The sequence below is a fragment of the Parasteatoda tepidariorum genome, chromosome 12 (genome assembly GCF_982258835.1).
Source record: "Parasteatoda tepidariorum strain Cologne lab strain chromosome 12, Ptep-v5.0, whole genome shotgun sequence".
Taxonomy (NCBI): domain Eukaryota; kingdom Metazoa; phylum Arthropoda; class Arachnida; order Araneae; family Theridiidae; genus Parasteatoda; species Parasteatoda tepidariorum.
The window spans coordinates 3898738-3919002 of record NC_141766.1 but is presented as its reverse complement, the minus strand read 5'-3'; the positions used below and the strand labels follow the sequence as shown (position 1 = coordinate 3919002).

Genomic DNA, 20265 nt, shown 5'->3' with positions numbered 1-20265 from the left:
AATTAAAATTCCTAAATTAACTAATATAAACAAAACCAATGGTTAAATAACGCAATATATTTCATACCTAATTATACGAGAGAAACGATAAAATAAAAGGAAAACTTATTAATCTAAATAAAAACACTTGAAAATTATCGAACCGAAATGATAGTTAAAAAAGGCACTAGCATAAATATTAAAACCCGGAACAAGGCAAGATCAACAGAATTTTAAAAAAAAACCTAATGATAAAATTTTTTATGAATAAAAAGAATTAATTTGTTGAGTGCGAAATTTATCGCGAAATATCAAACGTAGTGGAATCAGAAAAACAAAACTGCAATCTGCTTCAGAAAATAATCCTATGTTTAAATTAATAAACAATTCTCCTTTTATTTTTATTTTTTTGTTGATAAAAACATGATATTTAATTACAGCAGATGTGATTCCACAGCAATAAAAACTTGCAAATGATACCGCACTTCCAGAGAATGAGAATTTATTCAGAAGAAAAAGATTTTATTTTTATTAATCGATGTTAAATAGATAAATATATTTTTCTCTTTCATCTTCTGTTCACTGATGTGCATGCAATGCATTTTCCCCACCCCCTCGCTCGTAAATCAAACAGAAAACGAAATCAGCATGCCACACCCTTGAGCTTGATTGACGGCCTAAAGGAGAAAATAAAACATTCCTCCCTTCCCTGCCTTCAAGGTCACGGAGGAAATGACGTTTCTCTGGGTAAACGGGGGGAAAAATTCTCCCCTTCCTTACATTTTCCCCTACTCAACTTCAAGGATGAGTTCAATTTCCGCTTTTTTTCATAATCGTTCTAGTTTAAAATGGCGGGAAAACCGATGAAAATTTTCGCCGGTTATCTGGATATCGGATAAATGGTTCTCTACTGTATAACAAATTTTAAGTTCTTTTAACAACTGTTCTGCAATAAGCCAAACTGCAAAATAATTTTATTAACACAATTATTAAAGGATTATACATTAATTTAGTAGACAAGAGAATATAATATAAATGTACAACATTTTGAAACTAATCCGTTCTAAAATCTATTGATGATCTAAGCTTGATTTTCGTAAACCAAACTCAAAAGCGGTTCGTATTTAAAAAAATTGGGATTTACATTTATAAATGATGTAACAACTTATTTATAATATGCAAAATATGGTTTATTAAACTTTGCTGTAAATAAATATACATAAACATTTAACTACTGCATTTAAAGGAAAAAGGTTCCCAGATAATTTTTTTATATGTAGGATAAAAATTCCAAGTACATAATGATGTAAAAAAATACTTGTCTTGATGATTTTTTCACCAATAACTTGATATTTTTTACGCATGCAATTAAGAAAACATTTATTAAAATATCAGGGAATAGAAATTTTTCAAAATAGAAAAACTAATTAATGATAAAGAGGGAAAACTAAGCACATATTTTAAAATTTAGGAATCGAGATCTGCAGTCAATAATATACAAACTAAATTTTTACCACCTCATGTAAGGAATTCAACTAATGTTGCTAATTTTTCTACAATAACTTATTTGATAAATTGATCCTGACTATTTTTAGTTAGTAATAATCATGTATATGCAGTAACTTAAGCAACCAATGGAATTTGTTAAGTAATATTTCTTATGCATAGTTTTGATTTTATTAAAAAAAAAGGCATTCCTCTTTAAAAGGGTATATATAAGGCTTTTTTTTTCATTTATTCTTTGATGTTTAAATTTTTTTCATATTTTTCAACAAGTCTAAGAAATCGAGGTTTTACAGTAATATAATAAGGCATGATTTTAAAAATACATTGAACAATTTAAAAAAAGATTCTCTAAAATTGTTAAATATTTTGTAACAAAGCACTTGATAGGTAAAGAAAAAACTAAAATTGATTGTCTGTTTTGCACAATACATAGACAAAAAAGTTTAAAATATGCTTATTACTTTCCAAGAAATTTGATGAACAAATTGAAGAATCAATATTTTGAGAAATATATTACTCATATTAACCATTGCACATTGCAACCTAAATCTAGGCTGCAATTAATACGCAAATATATGTCTCAAAGACTGTTATGTAATATGTCTCAAAGAATGTCTCATACAAGGAATCTTTCTATATTAACTTATAGCTTAAAATAGATTCTCCCATTAATTTTTAGATGTAGAAATTGTTCTTTCACAAAGAGCCAAAAAAGTCACCATTCCAATTAAAAGATTATTTTTTGAAAATAACAGATAATTTTTAGAAATATACTCATTACGAAAATCCTGAAAATTCCTTGCAGTCCTTCGCATCCTAAGTTAAAACAAATAGAGACTTAAATTTTCCCCTTTGGATGATGTTCAATTATATTTCAGATTTTCTTACAACAAATTCCCTTTCAGAATCCATAAACATTGTGTGGTTTTTCATGATGTAACTCAAAGTATAACTACAGCCTGAATGGCCAAATCCTAAGACCCTGACAGGGAAAACAACTTTGAATTTGCACTAAGATATTAAATAAAAATTTGTCCTGTTTATGAAAATTACTTGTTTTTTCTACAAATAAGATTTCTTAATCTTAGATACATATTATAGAAAATCAGAACTGCACTTCGATTGAATTAGAAAAAAAAAAAAAAAACAATAGTAGGTTATCCCTAGTAGTCCATGCCTGTTCAACATTTGATTAATAGTTCAAAATTCTTAAAATGGAACTAAAAAGCATGTAAATCCATATTTCATAAAAGTTGAGAATATCTATCAAAAAACACATCTTTATCATTGAATTTAATCAATTAAAAAATTTAAAATGTCTACTTTTTTAAAATTAAGTGATTAAACTCTATGAAGGCTACATTAACACAACAATACAGAGCCCAAAACAGGAAGCCTGAGCCTTTATGCACCTTAAACCATATTTTCAATCTAACCCTATAAGGTAAACTAAAAAATTATCTGTATAGCAAGATTGTATAAAGCAAAAAGTTAAACAAGTTCAATATAAAATAACTATGATTTGCCCTTGCTTGTATGTACAAATTGCATAAAAATACAGCTGACTAAAATAGTTTTTAAAAAAAGAGGATAAAATAAACTTATTTAAAAAGAATATTTTAGGGAATGTTCATGGATAAAAAATATTAATTCTTTTGCTAATTTTGAAAAGTAATATGGGAAAGAAGTTCTTTTTCACATTAAATTTTTAAAACACTATAAAAAATCAAAATGTCATTTTAATAACTTAAAATATAATTTTCAAAATGTTTTCATTAGAAAATAGAGATGTATTAATGACTTTTATTAACCATATCAGAGTCACAGATCCCTATTCAATTGTCTTTTTCTAAGGTCTTGCAACTAAAACAATATATAACAGAGCATTTTATTTTTAACGTAGCTGCCAAAATAAAAGAAAAAATAATTGGTAGATTTAATAAACAATTTATGCAAATTAATGCACATGTATGAAATGGCTGACGCCTTCATGTCATAAATTTTCATAAAATTTTTTGTAGAAAAGATTTTGATGAAAAAAGGGTAAAATATTTTTCAGAATTTGTAGAATAAAACTGAGATTAAGCAGCCATTTTGAACTTTGACTCAAATTAAGTTACAAATGGTAACTCATATTTTTATTTATGACCAATTTTTTAAATATAATTTAAATAACCTAAAATACCTATACATATATATATATAAAAGTTTTATTAAAATCATTTTTTTACAGGGAAATACGATTTTCACCACTTTTACTTTCTTCTTTATGTTAAATATTGAAAATTTCAAAATAAAAAAGTTGAAAAAGTGCTTTTTGATTTTGGTAATTACAAGAAAAAAGCTGTTTTTAGCCAAAATATGTTTTTAAGAGTTTCGTCTTTTCTATCATTATTTTTTTCTTCTTACATATCAATGAAACAAATTTTTTTGTTTATAAAATATATAGTTATTACAACTTAACACAAGCACTTCTTATTAACATGTTAATCACGAAGACATGAAAGGAAACCTGGATTTTAAAAATAATCAACTGTACTTGAAATATAAATTTGAACTTAAGAATAGAGAATGTATGACAATATAAAGTAATGAATTAGAAATAATTTTACTTGTCAACAATATTTAACATCAACTTTATATCAAATAGTAGTTCAAATAAGAAATTGTTTTTATCTCTCTTGAGTCTTTTATATTACTAAAAATTTTGATACAAATGTTAACAAAGACTTGTTACGAATGAAAATATTCCTAAGAAATATTACAATCATTACAACATTTACAAAATATAAATGGTCAAAATTTAAAGCAAAAAAAAGCGAGAAAAAAATTTGCAAAAAAAGCACTTAAAATTGCAATAATGCTTTTGAAAAAATTAGAGCTTTTTTTTAAAAAAGGCGAAAAAAAACTCATTAGGTTTATGAATGAAAACGACCCTTTCAACGCATCTAATTTCAATATTGTCGTCGCATTTCTTTGGACTGATATTATTGCATTGCATTTACTTCGAAAATGTTAATTTTTTATTACACCATTTTTCTTTTATATTTTGCTACACACCTTCGTGATTTAAAGTTTTTTTTTTTTTTTTTTTTTTTTTTTTAAGTTTCACAGTTTTGACACACACACAGCAAAAGAAAACATATTAAGCTGAAACCCAAAACAACAGTGGCAGCCCTAAAGAGTTTTTTTATTATAGTGAGACAAAATATTTAAATAAATAAATTAAAATGTTTAAATAAATATGAAAAACTTTTCTCCAATAATATTACTTAATCTTTGACTCTTACTTCAACACTTAGTAATACTATTGATTGTTTGAATTGTGAAGTAAACAAAAAGCGGAGTAAAAAAAATAGGGATTCTTTAAGATACTTCCCCAGTTTTGGAAAATCATTCTGTATTATTTTGTGATTAAACGAAAAGAAACTGGCAAAATCCAGTAGTCTACTAGATTTTCCAGCAAAGTTGACAATAATGCATTAGTTAATATTTTTTTTAAATGCAAATACAAAAACAGGATAAAAGCAGGATGCCAGTATTGATGTATGGAAACAAATAGTAATTAATGAATAACACACAATGATATTTTCAACAAAAATGATTAACAACATAAAATTTAACAATATGATTTCTTCACTTAGGTCAAACTATTTACAGAGATCAAAAGCATTGGTAATAGAGTTATTTAAAATATATTCCTAAAATTTAATATATTACTATGCAACAACTGTACAAAAAAGAGAATTGCATAGCTCGTCATGACGTAGATTTTGGATTATTAGAGCTTTTATGCTCCGCATTCCAAGCTTTAACAGCTTTTTCTTTTATGGCCATTTGATAAGCTACTTCAAAAGCTTGCCCAAGAGTAAGAATGATTTCAGAAGCCAGTTCCTAAAAAGAATTAATTTAAATATATATGTGGAATGGAACACACACACATTGTGATTATAGTAATTAAGGATTGTCTTTACTTATAAAACGGCAAACATTTTTTATTTTGCAACTTACTTAAAACTTATCTTTATCAGTTTCACAAATATAGAAGAGATTTCTTCTCTACAATGATTTTTACAATGATCTACTTTCCAGGAAGACAACTACGACCTCTCAGCCACGCCAATATATATACGCACATTGTTTCATATTTCTTTAGAAATGCTTAACAAATTATTTCATAACTCAGGTGTTTAGATCAGGCGATTTCTCATACATATCAATGCTTTTAGAGGTTTGAGGGGCCTGCAATAAGTTACTAACAGAAAATGTTTTTGAACACCCTATGCCAAAAAACATAACAATAGATTTGTAACTTATTTTTTGTTTTCTACGTGCAATAATTACACAAAATTTTGTAAGCCTAGCTTAAATATTTATTGAGATCGAAACATTTTTATAAAAGACTAATTTTTTGTCTGAAATTTTTTTATTATAACTTAAAAAAAATTCTATAAAATTAAACAAAATTTTTGGAGCAATAAAAAATTATTTGCAAATTCTTGCCTTAAGATTTGAGAAAAATGTGTTTCAAACTGCGTAAGGTAGGAGTAATTAAAGTTGTAATACTTTTATACAGCACATGCCCCAGTAAAATTCAAAAAAAAAAAAAAAAAAAAAAAAAAATTCTTCATTTTGTATTCGACAACTAAAGAAAAAAGTTCGATTTGAATATCTTAAAAAATAAAGAAGTTTCCTGCAATTTTCAAATTAGCTTTTGTACTTTTTTTTAAAAAAGAGAGCTCAAAATTATAAGGAGTTTTTTAAGAATATTATTTTATATTATAAGACAGAATTTAATAACAAATGATAATACCTTACAATAAATGTTCATACACCAAAATGTGACTTAATAAGAAAAGAAAAGAGGTGTAAAAAAAAAGATAATTTTATGGGGGATTATTTCCAACAATACGAATGAAATTAAACAATGCCGGTGAACAAATCGAAGTACATGAAAACCCCATATCATTTCAAGCATTCATTTAAAAAGTACGAAAACTACTTAGAAAACAGCTTGAAACTTTTAAAATTAAGAAATTCAATTTGGATTTTTCTTTATTAGTTGCCGAATAAAATTCGCCACAAAATTAAGAATTTTTTAAAAAATTTTTATGCACATGGGCAGTATAAAAGAACTATTTAAATTACACATATCTTGCGCAGTTTGAAACGAACTTTCCTCAATTAATTAATTTTAAATTGCTCCAAAATTTTTTGGACTGGTGCCAAAAGCGTATGGAAACTGGTGCCAAAAAAGTAGAACCCTAGTTTTTCACAATGATAGCACAGTATCTTACCTTATTCACTGTGTTATCTTAGTTCAAGTATAATATCTATAATTCTCAAAAATCGCCAAACAAGCAATTTTGGATCTGAAGCAAAAAAAAAAAGAGTCTGAGTCAGTGTAATAACCGGGATAAAATAATGCAGTTCTGTATAGAGAAATGTTTTCATTTATTTCAAAATTATTATAGTTAAAAATGATATAGTTCATTTTATACTTATAAATCTAACAGTTCAGTATTTTAATCACATGAATCAAAAATTATTTTTTAGTCAAAACTCTCTTTGATAATAGCTAGTAAGAGAACTAGATCTTTGCATTTAGATCAACTTTTGCATAGGTTAAGATTTTTATAACTTTTCTGGAGACATTCTAGTTATACACTGAAGATAATTCGGAGTCATCTCTTATAAATGTCTGTAGAAATTATAATAAAATTTAAAAATTGAACTAGGGAACATTTTTTATAAGCATATCATAAATATATCAAGTATCACATTTTTTGAATTGATATTCTTAACAAACAAATTTATAATTTAAATTATTATCAATAAACTCTAAGCATGGGTGCCACCCTAAAACAATTTCAAGACTGAACTTATTTTTTGACCAAATAATACTGTCTAGCGTTGTTTACCAAACTTTTAGAAATTTATAGCTCACTGATATCAAAATTTACCTTTCCTTGATAATAGCCTACATCAATCATTTGATTTTTTCTAAAAATGTTTTTCTTTATTTTAAGGTTATATTAACAAACAAAATGAAACTAACAGCTAACCTTGTATAGTTTTTTTTACAACTATTACTGAACAACCTGAAACCATTTATATCTCTATTTTTCACTTCACTGTTACTTATCTTTTGTTCCAGCGCTATAATTTCCTTATTTTTTAAAAAAAAAAAAATCTCGATTTAACTTTGGCCAGCATGACAATATGTTAGGGTAGGGGATTTAGATTCAGTAATAGTACAAATTTAATTACACAAGTAGATGAAGTTCAATCAATCCCATTTGTCAAGGCTTTAAGAATTAGATTTAGTGAAGCTGACAAAAATAAGATAAATATAAGTCCTGACATCATTACCATATGTTCTCATTAGTGTTCATATCATATGTTCTCATTAAGATATATATATATATATATATTTTTTATAAAAAATTTTTTTAAATTTCTAATGAAAACAAAAAGAAAATTTAATTAAATTGATAGAATTTATTAGTCCATTGATTTTTCGCAAGACTGATTTCAGTCCCCAGGACTGAAGAGTGGCACCCATGACTCTAAGAAAGTAAACACAAAGAGAGGATTTGTTTAGACTCACAAGATGTGAATAAATCATTTCGTAAAAAAATAAATAAATTATTTTTCTATAGAGAAGGGTAATTATTTAATTTCTCACTTAGCAAATGCAATTTTTACTTTGCAAACATACATAGTAAATACAGTCAAACCTTGTTACATTGAACTGTTTGCAGAACCAGCAATGTGTTCTATAAACAGTAGTTCATTATTTCAATTTTTTTTAAATTTTATTTTAGCATAAGACAATAGTATTGTTGGCAATAGTGATTACAATAGTGCAAAATTTGTTCTTAAATAATTGACTGCTTAAATACATTATTAATTAAATATTAAAGAGAAAAATTATTAAATTTTTATGCTTTATGGAAGAAAGTTGCACTTTTCGACTAACTACAATTCCATTTTAAGTAAAGTTTACTTAAATTTGTATCAACAATTAATAAGGTATCCAGTATTTTCTAGTCTCCTTTTTTTCAAGGAAAAAAAATTCAGAAATTTTAGTGCTGATTTCACTTCTGGGATAAACGTTGCCAAAATTTCTTGTCCTTCTTCAACATAGAAGAAAAATATGATGCTAAACAACTTGTTCGCTGTGTTGAAAATATTTATAATTTTTAATAATCAGTCAGTTCTTCCTTCATATTATGCTTTTTCAAACCCATCACAGTGCAAAACATGCAAGCATGCCCTAATTTAAATGCCAAAAGCATACAAGAGAATGAATTAGCAAAATTTAAAGAAAGGCTATCATTTGTAATCAACTCCTGTGAATTTAAAACTAGAGAAATGAAGAAAAAAAACTTAGAAAATAAAATTTAAGTCCATTATAGACGAACTACCAATTTTTCAGCAGTCTACTATAAGCATAACAAAAAAAAAAAAAAATAACTAAATAGAACTTCAGAAGGGATCACTACAACTAAGTATTCATTAAATACCATGTTCATTATAGCAGGGTTTGACAGTATTATATACAATTTATGTTGTACTGTCTATAAACATTTTAAATAAATTGCTATTGACAAGTTACGGAAGGGAACAACTGAATTATTAATTGATATTAATGGATTGTCCTTTGTGAAAGGTTGTGCAACCCTAGTATTAAAACCATTTAAAAGGAAAAAACTTACAATACTGTGAGAAGAGAAGACATGACAGTAATGGTTATGAGTTTGGTGTTCTTTGGTTATATATGCAAAATGACGTAAATCATCAGCATCTTGACAAGCACAATGGATATTACGAATTTCATGTTCACACACAAGTTGCTGTGAAAAGAAAAACAATTATTTTCATATATGACATTTTTTAAAATAGCCTTAGTCACTAATACTTTATGCAGTGTCCTAAAGAATGTTAAGGGTCAAATATCCTTATAACACATTGAATCAAAAATCTAACTGAACACGTAAAATAGTTTCAAAAGAAACAATAAGTTTAAAACAATACAACTTAAGTAAGATATTAAGTTCAATGATACTCATTTTGACCCTCATACTTCAGAGATGGAGCAATTGCGAATCTTGAACAGAAATTCCTTGTTTTTTTCTGTCAAAAATTTAGCTTCTCCAGAAAAAGTATCCCAATTTAACTTATAGGTTTTTGCAGTTTGGTGTACAGATGGTGCGATAATCTCAAAATGAAAATGTGGAACAAATAGTTTCCAACTGATATCTCAAGAAACATATGTAAGAAAAAATTTAACAAAATAGTCTTATATTTATAATAATTTCATAAAACTCTTTCTCTACCTCAAAACCAAGTCACCCTACCTGGAAGTATGGGCTGATTTTGGTGAAATTAGATAGGTTTTTCAAAATTAAGGCATTTTATTTATATCGAACAGCAAGAACGAGTATGATGAATATGCCCAACCTGAGCTTAGGATTAAAAAAAATATTTTAAAAATATGTCCCACTTGAAATTTTAGATATTTGATCTAATGCTTTTTTCAATGACAATATTGGTAAAAAACTAAAAAGCTGATAACTAAAAATTTTATGCATAGAACATATTTTAAATAATACAGGGGTGAATTATGGTTTCATGATGTTGGTGTTGTTGTAGTTCATTTACGTCGCACAATGGGCTATTGGCGACGGTCTGGGAAACATCCCTGAGGATGATCCGAAGACATGCCATCACAATTTTGATCCTCTGCAGTGGCACCCCCGCTTCGGTAGTCCAACGACCTGCACGTGAAGTTGAGCACTTTAAGGTAGCACAGTTTAACGAGGACCAATACCGCACACCCTCGGTCCCTACACAGACTGATCGAAGTGGTCACCCACCCACACACTGACCGCAGCCAGTGGTGCTTGAATTCGGTGTTCTACTGGGAACCGTACCGTGTCTTAACGATCAGTTCAGTGCGGGATATGGTTTCATGAAAAAAAAAACACCTTAAATTTTAACATAAAAAAAATTATGTTTATATATATTAATTGGATTATGATAAGCTTTCATTAAAGAAAATTATATATTCTACTAACTTTTATAAATGAGAATTTTTTCTTTTTAGTCCTACTTCAAGAATTTTAACTTACACTAAGTATGCATGAATAAAAATCTTTAAAATCACAAGCCATATTAATTTAAGAAATAAAAATACCCATACTTCATAACAGTATTGTAAATAGAAATCTTATTTTTGTAATATTCATTGGATCATCCATGAGTAATAAAAAGAATCATAAATAAAAATAAGAATAGCTTCAGGAAAATGGCATAAATTTTTTTTTAAACTATTTCTTTTTAATTAACTGTGAGAACATTTAATTTAAACATTTACAAATGTTTTTTGCATAATAAGTAGGTAAAAGATAAAATTCTATCTCTTTGCATTTTATCCATAGAATTAAAATTATCAATATTTAAATAAACTATGTTTGATTCTTTTAAATTGTATGAATTCTAATCTCGATGTATGATTTTTAAACATGGTTTCCACTAAATTTCAGACAAAAAAATTTCCCGATTTTTTCAGGTATATCAGATAAATTTGAATGAAAATCTATTCCATATTTCATTTATACCATGCAACAATTTTCCATCTGAAAACTTTCGTTTTATTTATTTGTATTGTCAAATACTAGATTTTGCGAGCAAAAACATACAGGAATACACTTCTCCCTGACCTGTGGGAGCCCTGCTTATATTGCTTTACTTAAAATCACTATCAGTAATTTTCAGGGTTCACACCCCTCCAGCAAAACAAAATTCAAGGACTTTTCCATGACTTTTTCAAAACCTTTTTAAGAAATTTCATGAACTCTCTAAATAGCATTAGACAAGTATAAATGGTATTTTTTAACAATGGCATTTCAATACAAATAAAGTCAAACCCCGCTATAGTGAACACAGTTTATAGTGAACAAAATGTTCGGTCCCGTGCCTTTGCTATGCACGGATAATGTTATTTTTTGTGGATATAGTGAACCAAAAAAGTGAGGAAGTTGGATATAATGAACTTTTTTCTGTCTTCGACTGATTTTTTAAGAAATTTTTTTGCAATAATTTGGAAATTTCTACTTCTAATTAAATGCATAGACCGATTTTCAGAACCATCTATAGAGGGGAATGCAGCGATAAGCATTTTTTCTTGTTTGCTTCTTTTATCTCACTTTCCCATCCCTAAGCAAACCAAACAGATGTTTCCAACCCAGGCAGACGATGCACCTGTAAAGTGTCAGTGGGATCAATATGCATTTTTTGTCAGAGGGAATGAGTAATTATTCATTATTGGTCAAAGGGTTGGACACTAATATTGTTAATAAGGCCCTCATTTCAACTTCTCTTTGCTCTCAGTTCAGTTAAAAAAATCCTGCAAGCAAGTGTCTCAAATTTAACTATGGCGAGCAGTAAACGTAAAACGTTCCCATTGAGACTAAAATGGGCGCAATCAGAAAAATTGAAAATGGATGCAATCAAGCTGATATTTGCAGGGAATATAAATTATCCAAATCTGAAGTTCGTAACATATGGAAAAATAGGCAATTAATAATTTCTGTTCACGAAAAAAATTGAGAAAAGCAGATCAGAAGAATGTTGAGGAAGCATTACTGAAGTGGTTCACAAATCGAAGAAGCCGCAATCTTCCAGTATCTGGACAAATGTCGATGAATTTGCAAAGCGATTTTATGAGACTACTTTTATGTGCTTGAATGGCAGGTTAGACAGGTTTAAAAAGCGGAATAACAGAAATTCAGGAAAAATTATATGAGGGTCGGGTAGTGTTTCCATATCTGATGTTGAGGATTGCTCATCAGCTGAAGATTACAATTTTTTTTTGTACGCGAGACGAAGAGTAATGAAAAATAACACATTTTTTGAAACTATATAATATTTTTCAGTCATTTATTTGGATAATGTGTAATAAAAGAGAGGAGTTTGGGAACCATTAGTTAAATTGCCTGCGTAACGGATATAGTGAACTGAAATTTCGGTCCCTTGAAGGTTCACTATAGCGGGGTTTGACTGTATATACAAAATCCCAGTATCCAATATTCTTCATTATTAATATACATTCCTTGAAAAATACTTAGAAAAAATGAAAAAAAAACTGGAAAGGTTTGACAATTTAAGGATAGATTTCTACCCAATAGTGAATGATTCAGATTACAGAACACGACTAAAAGACTTCATTACGTACAAACCACAAAAAAAGAAAAATAATAGCAGCAATAATAATAAGTAATAATAACAAATTCTTTCCAAAACAACTTACATAAATAATAAAAAGAGAAAATATAATTCAGAGTGAAAGATTCAACATCATAGTCTGTAGAGTTTTTAAAAAAATTAAATGTTTTTCAGGTCGTTAAGTTTTGTATCTAGTTTAATTTCTATAGCTTTAATTGTTTCTTGTTTTTGTTAGCACTTTTTCTTAAGCTGTTTGATTTTGTAATCATTGAAAGATTTCTCGATTTCTCTGCAAAATTATCAGCACAATAATTCTTTTACATCTGTATCTAACATTTTTTTTTCTTTGCTTTTTTAAATGGTTAATTTCTTCATGAATAATTTCTTTTCTTTTTCTGATCATCTCAATTTCCCCTTTGTTTTTCTGTTCTGCTAAATAAAGACTATATTTTTGCTTAGTACTAGCTACTGATAAAAGCAAGCCCTTGGTTATATCAACTTTCAAAATACCCCCGACAGACCTTACATGATCAATTATAATTCTTTGAGAGATAATTCTTTCAATTTTCTACTTCAACCTGCCTATTAACTGAAAATCCCCGTTCAACACTGGCTTGGCCATGTGAAAGCAATAAAATTACCCGTAACACTTTCCACAAATCTTTGTAGCAATTTTTATCTTTACACACACTAAAAAGAACAGAATCAATTCGATTCGATTCATCAATCAATTCGATTTTCTTCATTGCTGAAATGCTTTAGCTCATTAGTACAAATGGCTTCATCAAGCAAACAGCGAAATTGGAAAATTACATTATCACAGATTTGTTCTGAAATTCTCTTATTTTGAACAATGATGCTGCTATTAATAACTGCTTTGCCTCCAATTTGAATTCCATATATTGCCGATCTGAAATTTTTTGAGATTTTTTTAGTGTTTTTACCATTTTACCTGCTGAAAAACAAACATCAATTTTAGGATAGATCAAATGACTGCTAGTATCACTTAAATCCAGATCCAAATAACTTGTAACTGTGGAGCATTTTGACAATATATCAGGTTTTAAAAATCGAATTGAGAGTTTTTAACAATTGTAACAAATCATCCAATAAAAAAGGTAACATTGGTTCGTCTGTTTTATATTTTAATAAGAAAGTTTGAAATATACTTGCTATAGACTGGAAACAAGCTATCTTAGCAGGCATCAACAAATCCTTTACGCTGATTTTTAGCATTTCAAAAGACTTGTTTTTAGGATTTTTTAACTTCCCAGAAAGTACAGCTTCGAATTTGTACATTATTCCATATTTTTAAAGCTCTTTCAGCTACTATAACATCTTCAACCCATCTACTGGCAACTGGCCAACTGGCTAAAATCTTTACGTCTCGCTGGAGTATCATGGAAATGAAAGTATAAATTTGATAATAAAGTTTTAACTTTCCGCTCTGACGCTTCACAGTCTATCTTAAAGGCACCATTCACTATGTATAGTCCACAGCTACCAGTGTTCAACAAAGTACAATCATAATTAGATTTGAGTTGCTGTTGAAATAATTCAAAAAATTTCCAATTTACATTTGGTCCATCCATAGACAATTGTAAAACGTTTGCCATAGGAAGTCCATTAATGCCAGAAGTATTCATTTTTTCCAACATCTCCTCAGCAGTTGCATGGCCGAAGAAACTTGAATCAATATATTTTGTGACCATTGTCTCACCTTCCCATATGCGAACATAATAGTCCATTTGCTTCATCTGCAACTTATCATTTAAAGCAGGGGTCGGCAACCTGTTTGTCCTTAAAGGCGCAATACTAAATTTGAAAATCACCGAGGGCGCATATTTTACAGATAATCAACAGGTATAAATAGGCATTAAAAAAAAACAGATTTTTTATAACTTTATTTTGTTGGTGTCATACATAATGATACATATAATTCACTGTGAAACTTGGGTGTCCATATTTTCAGCTAATTTCTTATAATTGGGGATATATTTAGAGTTCTCGGTCCTTAAACAATTATCTAAATGTGAGTCATTAAGCTTTGTTCGGTATTTTGATTTCAAATATTTCATATTTGAGAACAAAGACTCGCAATTGTATGTTGTTGCACAATATGAATAAATTTTTAGAGCACATTTCCTTAAAATTGGATACTTATTTTCATCGACTAAGTTCCAAAACATTTTATCATTACTATGCGCTTTTAAAATAATATCACTTTGCAAGTTTATTATTTCTAATTCTAGGTCTTCGATATTATGAAGCTCGAAATACACTGAAACTATTTCAAGGACATCATCTTCAGTAACATTGAATGGATTTATGAAAAATCTTAGAACGGGTTCTAATGCTGCAAAATCCTCAAATCTAGAAGAAAACTCTTCTATTAGCTTATCTATAATTTCTAAATATGATGTAGCAGTAGAATTTTCATTATTCAAATTTAAACTCTCAACAGTATATTTTATATTTGGGAAATGTGATAATGATTTTTTCAATAGATGGGATTTCAACAACACTAACTTGCATTTGAATGGATTTACTGCACTAATCATGTCAGCGATATGCTGATTTTTCCCTTGTATTTTTAAATTTAATTCATTCAACTTTGCTGTTATATCTGTCAGAAATCCGAGATCGATTAGCCAATCCTTATTTTCTAATTGCTCGTAAAATTCGCCTCTTGATGCAATAAATTCCTTTATTTGTGGCAAAAGCATGATAAACCACTCAAGTATTTTACCTCTGCTCAGCCACCTCACTTCAGTATGTAAAAGAAGATCTGTGAACTGACGTCCTCATCTTGTAATAATAATTTAAACGATTTGTGTTGCATAGCTCCCGATCTTATGGAATTAATAATTTTTGTTACTATCGTAAATACGTGTTGAAAACCGATTGTTTTTGCGCATAACATTTCCTAATGTATGAGGCAATGATAAGAAATACATTTCGGGAATAAGGAATCCTGTCTACATAAGGCAATAAATCCTTTTTACTTACCAGTCATCGCTGGTAAGTCTGATGTAATTGACGATAACTTTTGTACAGGTAATTTTACATCTGTTTTAAAAAGTAGAAAAGATACATCTATTTTCAGATAAATTACATCTATTTTTTAAAAGTAGAAAAGATATCTTCTCCTCTGGTGCTTCCCTTTAATGGCAGAACTTAAAGGAATTCTTCTTTTGTTGTAAAATCAGAAAATACCATCTTCACGCAAATTGCTAATTGTGATATATTTGTCACGTCTGTCGATTCATCCATCTGTAGCGAAAAGAAAATACAATTTTCCATATCATTTGCTAATTCTGCCTCCAAATTCTCCGCAATTACTTCAATTCTTCTAGTAACAGTTCGTGCTGATAATTGCAACGCGTTTATAGCTGAAACTATTTCCTCTTTATTTTTAAATTCTTCAAAAAGTGAATCAGCAGCTTCTAACATGGTTTCTTTCACTAATTCTCCATCTGTAAATGATTTTTTATTCTTAGCTAGCAAATGCGATATTTTATATGACGCGATCGTTGCTGCTTTATGTTGTTGCATTGGTTCAGTAAAAAAACTTTGCTGGTTAGTTATTGAAGATTTAAAAAGAAATAATTTTTTTCTTCTAATTTCAGAGTTCATTGGATAATCACTATCAAAATTGGTATGATCGGTCTTAAAATGTCATTCAATATTACTTTTCTTGAGAATCGCAACACTATTATTACACAACAAACAAGTACACTTCCCTTTGTAATCAACGAAACAATATAGATGTTCCAATTCATCGTTAAAATAATATGTTCTTTTTCTTTTACATTTATCCATGAAGGGAGCTAAAACACAAAAAACTAGAACTATAACAACTCTATTTTGAAAAGAAACAACGTTATTAAACTTAACGTTTATTATTTAAAACAGAACGAAAGCATAGCAAAGAAGCATTATACCAAAGATAAACAAACAGAAGCTCAAACACAAAAGCAAACTGAAACTAAAACGACAAGTTACAATACAGTCACGGTTAACCTAGCCGATGCGTCAGAAAGTACATCACTGTCGAAACTAGATCACTGTTTAATTTAGGTCCAGTTCATCACTTTCAACAAAGGGTTTTGAAAGAAAAGAATTATTTCGGGTTACTTGGTAGTTTTAAATGCACGGACTACGCGTGGTCTATTCGAAATACGATCACACACTAACAAAAAATATGTGTGTGTTATTAGATACGCCCAAGGTTAGCAAACTGCTAATCTATACACAATCCTAAACTCAACTGACTACTTGCTGTATATCGCCGTTTGATAAGAGTAAGTAAATTGCTGTGGCTATCATACATTTACATTAGTCCAGCGAGGGCGCATTAAAAATAGATCGGGGGTGTCATAGGGCGCCGCGTTGCCTACCCCTGATTAAAAATTTCATCAAATAGAAATACAAATCTATCTTGTTGTTTCACATTTTGTGTCAGTAAGGATTTAAAATATGGTGCAATACCAAAGCAACACAAATATGCACAGTTTTTATCAGCACATGTAAATTTTTTTGCAATTGTACTGTCTAGGAACATTTTTTGCATCAATAAATTTATATCTTTGCAGGAATTACAGGAAAAATGCGAATTAACAACTTTCAAGGCCCATAAAATTTCTGCTGATAGCACATCATTGCCTGAAACTTGCAAAATGTTATTAACACGATGATTTTTGGAAGCACTAGTAGTTTCCTTTCCTTCATTGGATCCGGATGGCACATTAGGGAAAAATTTAATTCACTTGAATTTGATAATTTCAGAAGGTCTATATGTTTTTTTGATTTTGCATGGCTGGTGAGGGCTGCTTCACCCATATTTGAAATGTCAAATGATTTGCAGCACAATGAGCAACGTGCTTTATGCTGATACCCCTCTCTCAAAAGCCATTTTTCATGCAATGGCTTTTTAAGCCAATTGATGTTAAAGGAGCATTTGCCAGGCATCTTAAATTTATGATGAATCAAAAATGTCCAGAAATAAACGGGAATCAAAAATGTCCAGAAACAAGCGGAAATCAAAAATGTCTGTGCTCTTCCAAAATAAATGTTAAAAATAAGTTCAAAAATTATGCAAATTAAAAACAATCAGAACATCATTTCATTTGAGAACAAGAAAAACTAGCACTAAAATAAAAATAATTAATTCCTTCAATGAAAAAGAATTCCCAGGTTCACTGAGAAAGAGAGAGAAACAATACAATACCAAACACTTGTCAAAATGCAATGCATTCTGGGGCCCTACTAAATGCTAAAAATAGAATTGCTCAAAAAAGGGGGGGGCACAAATTGGTTGTGCAACTGTGCCACTGGATTTTTTTTTTTTAATTATGTCTCAAAGAAAACTATTTTCCATGACTTTCAGAGCAATTTTTTTTTTCAAGCACTTTTCCAGATCTGGAAAAAATCAGAATTTTTTCCCATGACTTTCCAGGATTTCCTGACCGGTGTGAACCCTGAATTTTAATATTACAAATATTAAATAAGTATGTAACGGGCAAGAAAGGAGGGGTGTGAGGGGTTTCAAATTCGAAATAAAACTAGAATTTGGGGAAAGAAAATCTTGGAAATTCTTAGAAGAGTTTCTGTGGTTCAGAGTTTTAAAACCAAAATACTCCTAAAGAATTTTCTACTAAATGCTTAGGAAATGTATTGAAGCAGAAATTTTGATTTATGCAAGGCTTATCTTTTATTTGAATTTAATTTAAAAATTATAAGAAAAGGAATGTTGCGACTTTATTGCCTAAGCAATGGTATAGGGTTTGTGATTTGCTTATTTTTCCGACAGGCGGAGAGAGTCTGAAATTGCCAAAAGTTTACATAATATTCGTAATATTTTAACAGCTTCACGGGAATATGAATCTCGAGGAGTGAATTTTAAATCTATGAAAGCATACTTTACTGTACAAGAATTTCAAATCGCATGAATATGAATCCTGATGTATGATTTTAAATTGATTGAATACAAATCGTGATGTATAAATTAAAATTGTGCACCATATTCATTTTGTGGTCAAAATTTGAACTATTTTATATTTTAGAATTTTCTCCAAGGTCCATATATTGTATCCAAAGATTTTTTGTTATCAGAGTAGAGTTTAGAAGAGAGCAAATTTAATTATAACCAATGATGTGAAATTAATCACAATGTCTGATCTTTAAATCAAGATAAAATTGCTATGAATAATTCCCAAACCAGATTGATATGAACTGCGAATATTATGCTTTGTAAAACATTTGAAATTACGAGTTATCACATAAATATGAATCATAAATTGCTTAAAATAAAAATGAATGAGGAATTAAACTTTGCTTATTAGCAATAAAAATTACATGTAGAAAATTAAATAGAAATAATAAAAAATTAATAACCTTTATTTTAAAATAACAATTACATAAGAATTTAAGATTTATAAATATAACAATTAATGCATTAATAATGCAAATAATTAATGCAATGAACAAATTATAAACTCAGTGGAACGCTACATAATGAGCAAAAACAGAATCCACATATAAAAATCCAGGAAAACAAAACCAACGTAAAGATTCTATTTTTGAAAAACATGTAAAAAATTTTGCAATTATAATGTATTCCAACCAACAAAGATCATCAGCACAATACAGGAAAATATGCCCAAGCAGAAACATTCAAGAGGAATAAAGAATTAGTGATCACTAATTCATAACTGGATTTGTTTTCCCCGAATCTCTTTTGTGCTCAAAAAAGAAAAGGTGCAAGAAGCTTGCTCTCTCCAGGATCGAAAAAAATAAATAAATAAATAAAATTTGCTGCATAAAAATAAGTCATTTTATATCATGTGTGAAGTGTTTATGAGGAAGCATGATTAGTTAAATAAACAAAAGATTTACCTGATTTTCAGCATTAATAAATTTCACGCCTGTATAGGAAATAGACAAGATAATGCTGGGAATCTTTCCTATATCCTTAGTAGACGCTTTCAGCTTCTGAATAGATGCTTTTGTAGATTCTAAACCATGCAGCTCTTTTACCAAATTTGAACCTAAATACTGAAGAGAATATCTTCATGTCAAATGTATTCTAATAAAATGTATACCACAATAGCTGTTTTACTCTTTAATGAATATTTTTAACAATTTTTGTATGTTTCAGCAATTCTTATTATTTTTATTTCTTTTAAATTCAAACTTTTGAAGTCAAAAAGCAGATTAAACTAATATCTTTGTGACTTCAAAAAATAGAACTTATTATTTTTTCACCAACAATTCACATTACCAGGGCTGGAAGTCCAAAAAATAAAATTTAATCCAAAATGTAAGGATAATTCTGAGTAATTTACTCTCTCCGTAAATGTATAAAAATATATTTATAGAATGTTTAAAAATTTAGTTAATAATAATGAAAAAAATCTAATATTTATTTGATGCAAAACATAATAATGCTGCACAAATTTAAAAATCAAACAATTAAAATTAACTTATTAACAGTTACAGCTTGATAAATACAGGGAAAATAAAAAGAATATTAAAATATGAAAAATG

General features: G+C 28.6%; 1 protein-coding gene across 3 annotated transcripts in view; it reads right to left on the bottom strand.

Annotated features, from left to right (window-relative positions):
* Positions 1-4151: 4151 nt before the first annotated feature.
* The window catches only part of LOC107456879 (ankyrin repeat and SAM domain-containing protein 1A), a 151962-nt gene continuing 135848 nt past the window's right edge, over positions 4152-20265 (bottom strand). For all 3 annotated transcript variants that reach the window (XM_087156182.1, XM_087156183.1, XM_087156184.1), the window contains exons 18-20: positions 19615-19773; positions 9207-9344; positions 4152-5379 (exon numbers count right to left, since the gene is read on the bottom strand). In XM_087156182.1, coding sequence (XP_087012308.1) covers positions 5245-5379; positions 9207-9344; positions 19615-19773 — 432 coding nt within the window. In that variant the 3' untranslated portion in view covers positions 4152-5244. The remainder of the gene's footprint in view (positions 5380-9206; positions 9345-19614; positions 19774-20265) is intronic.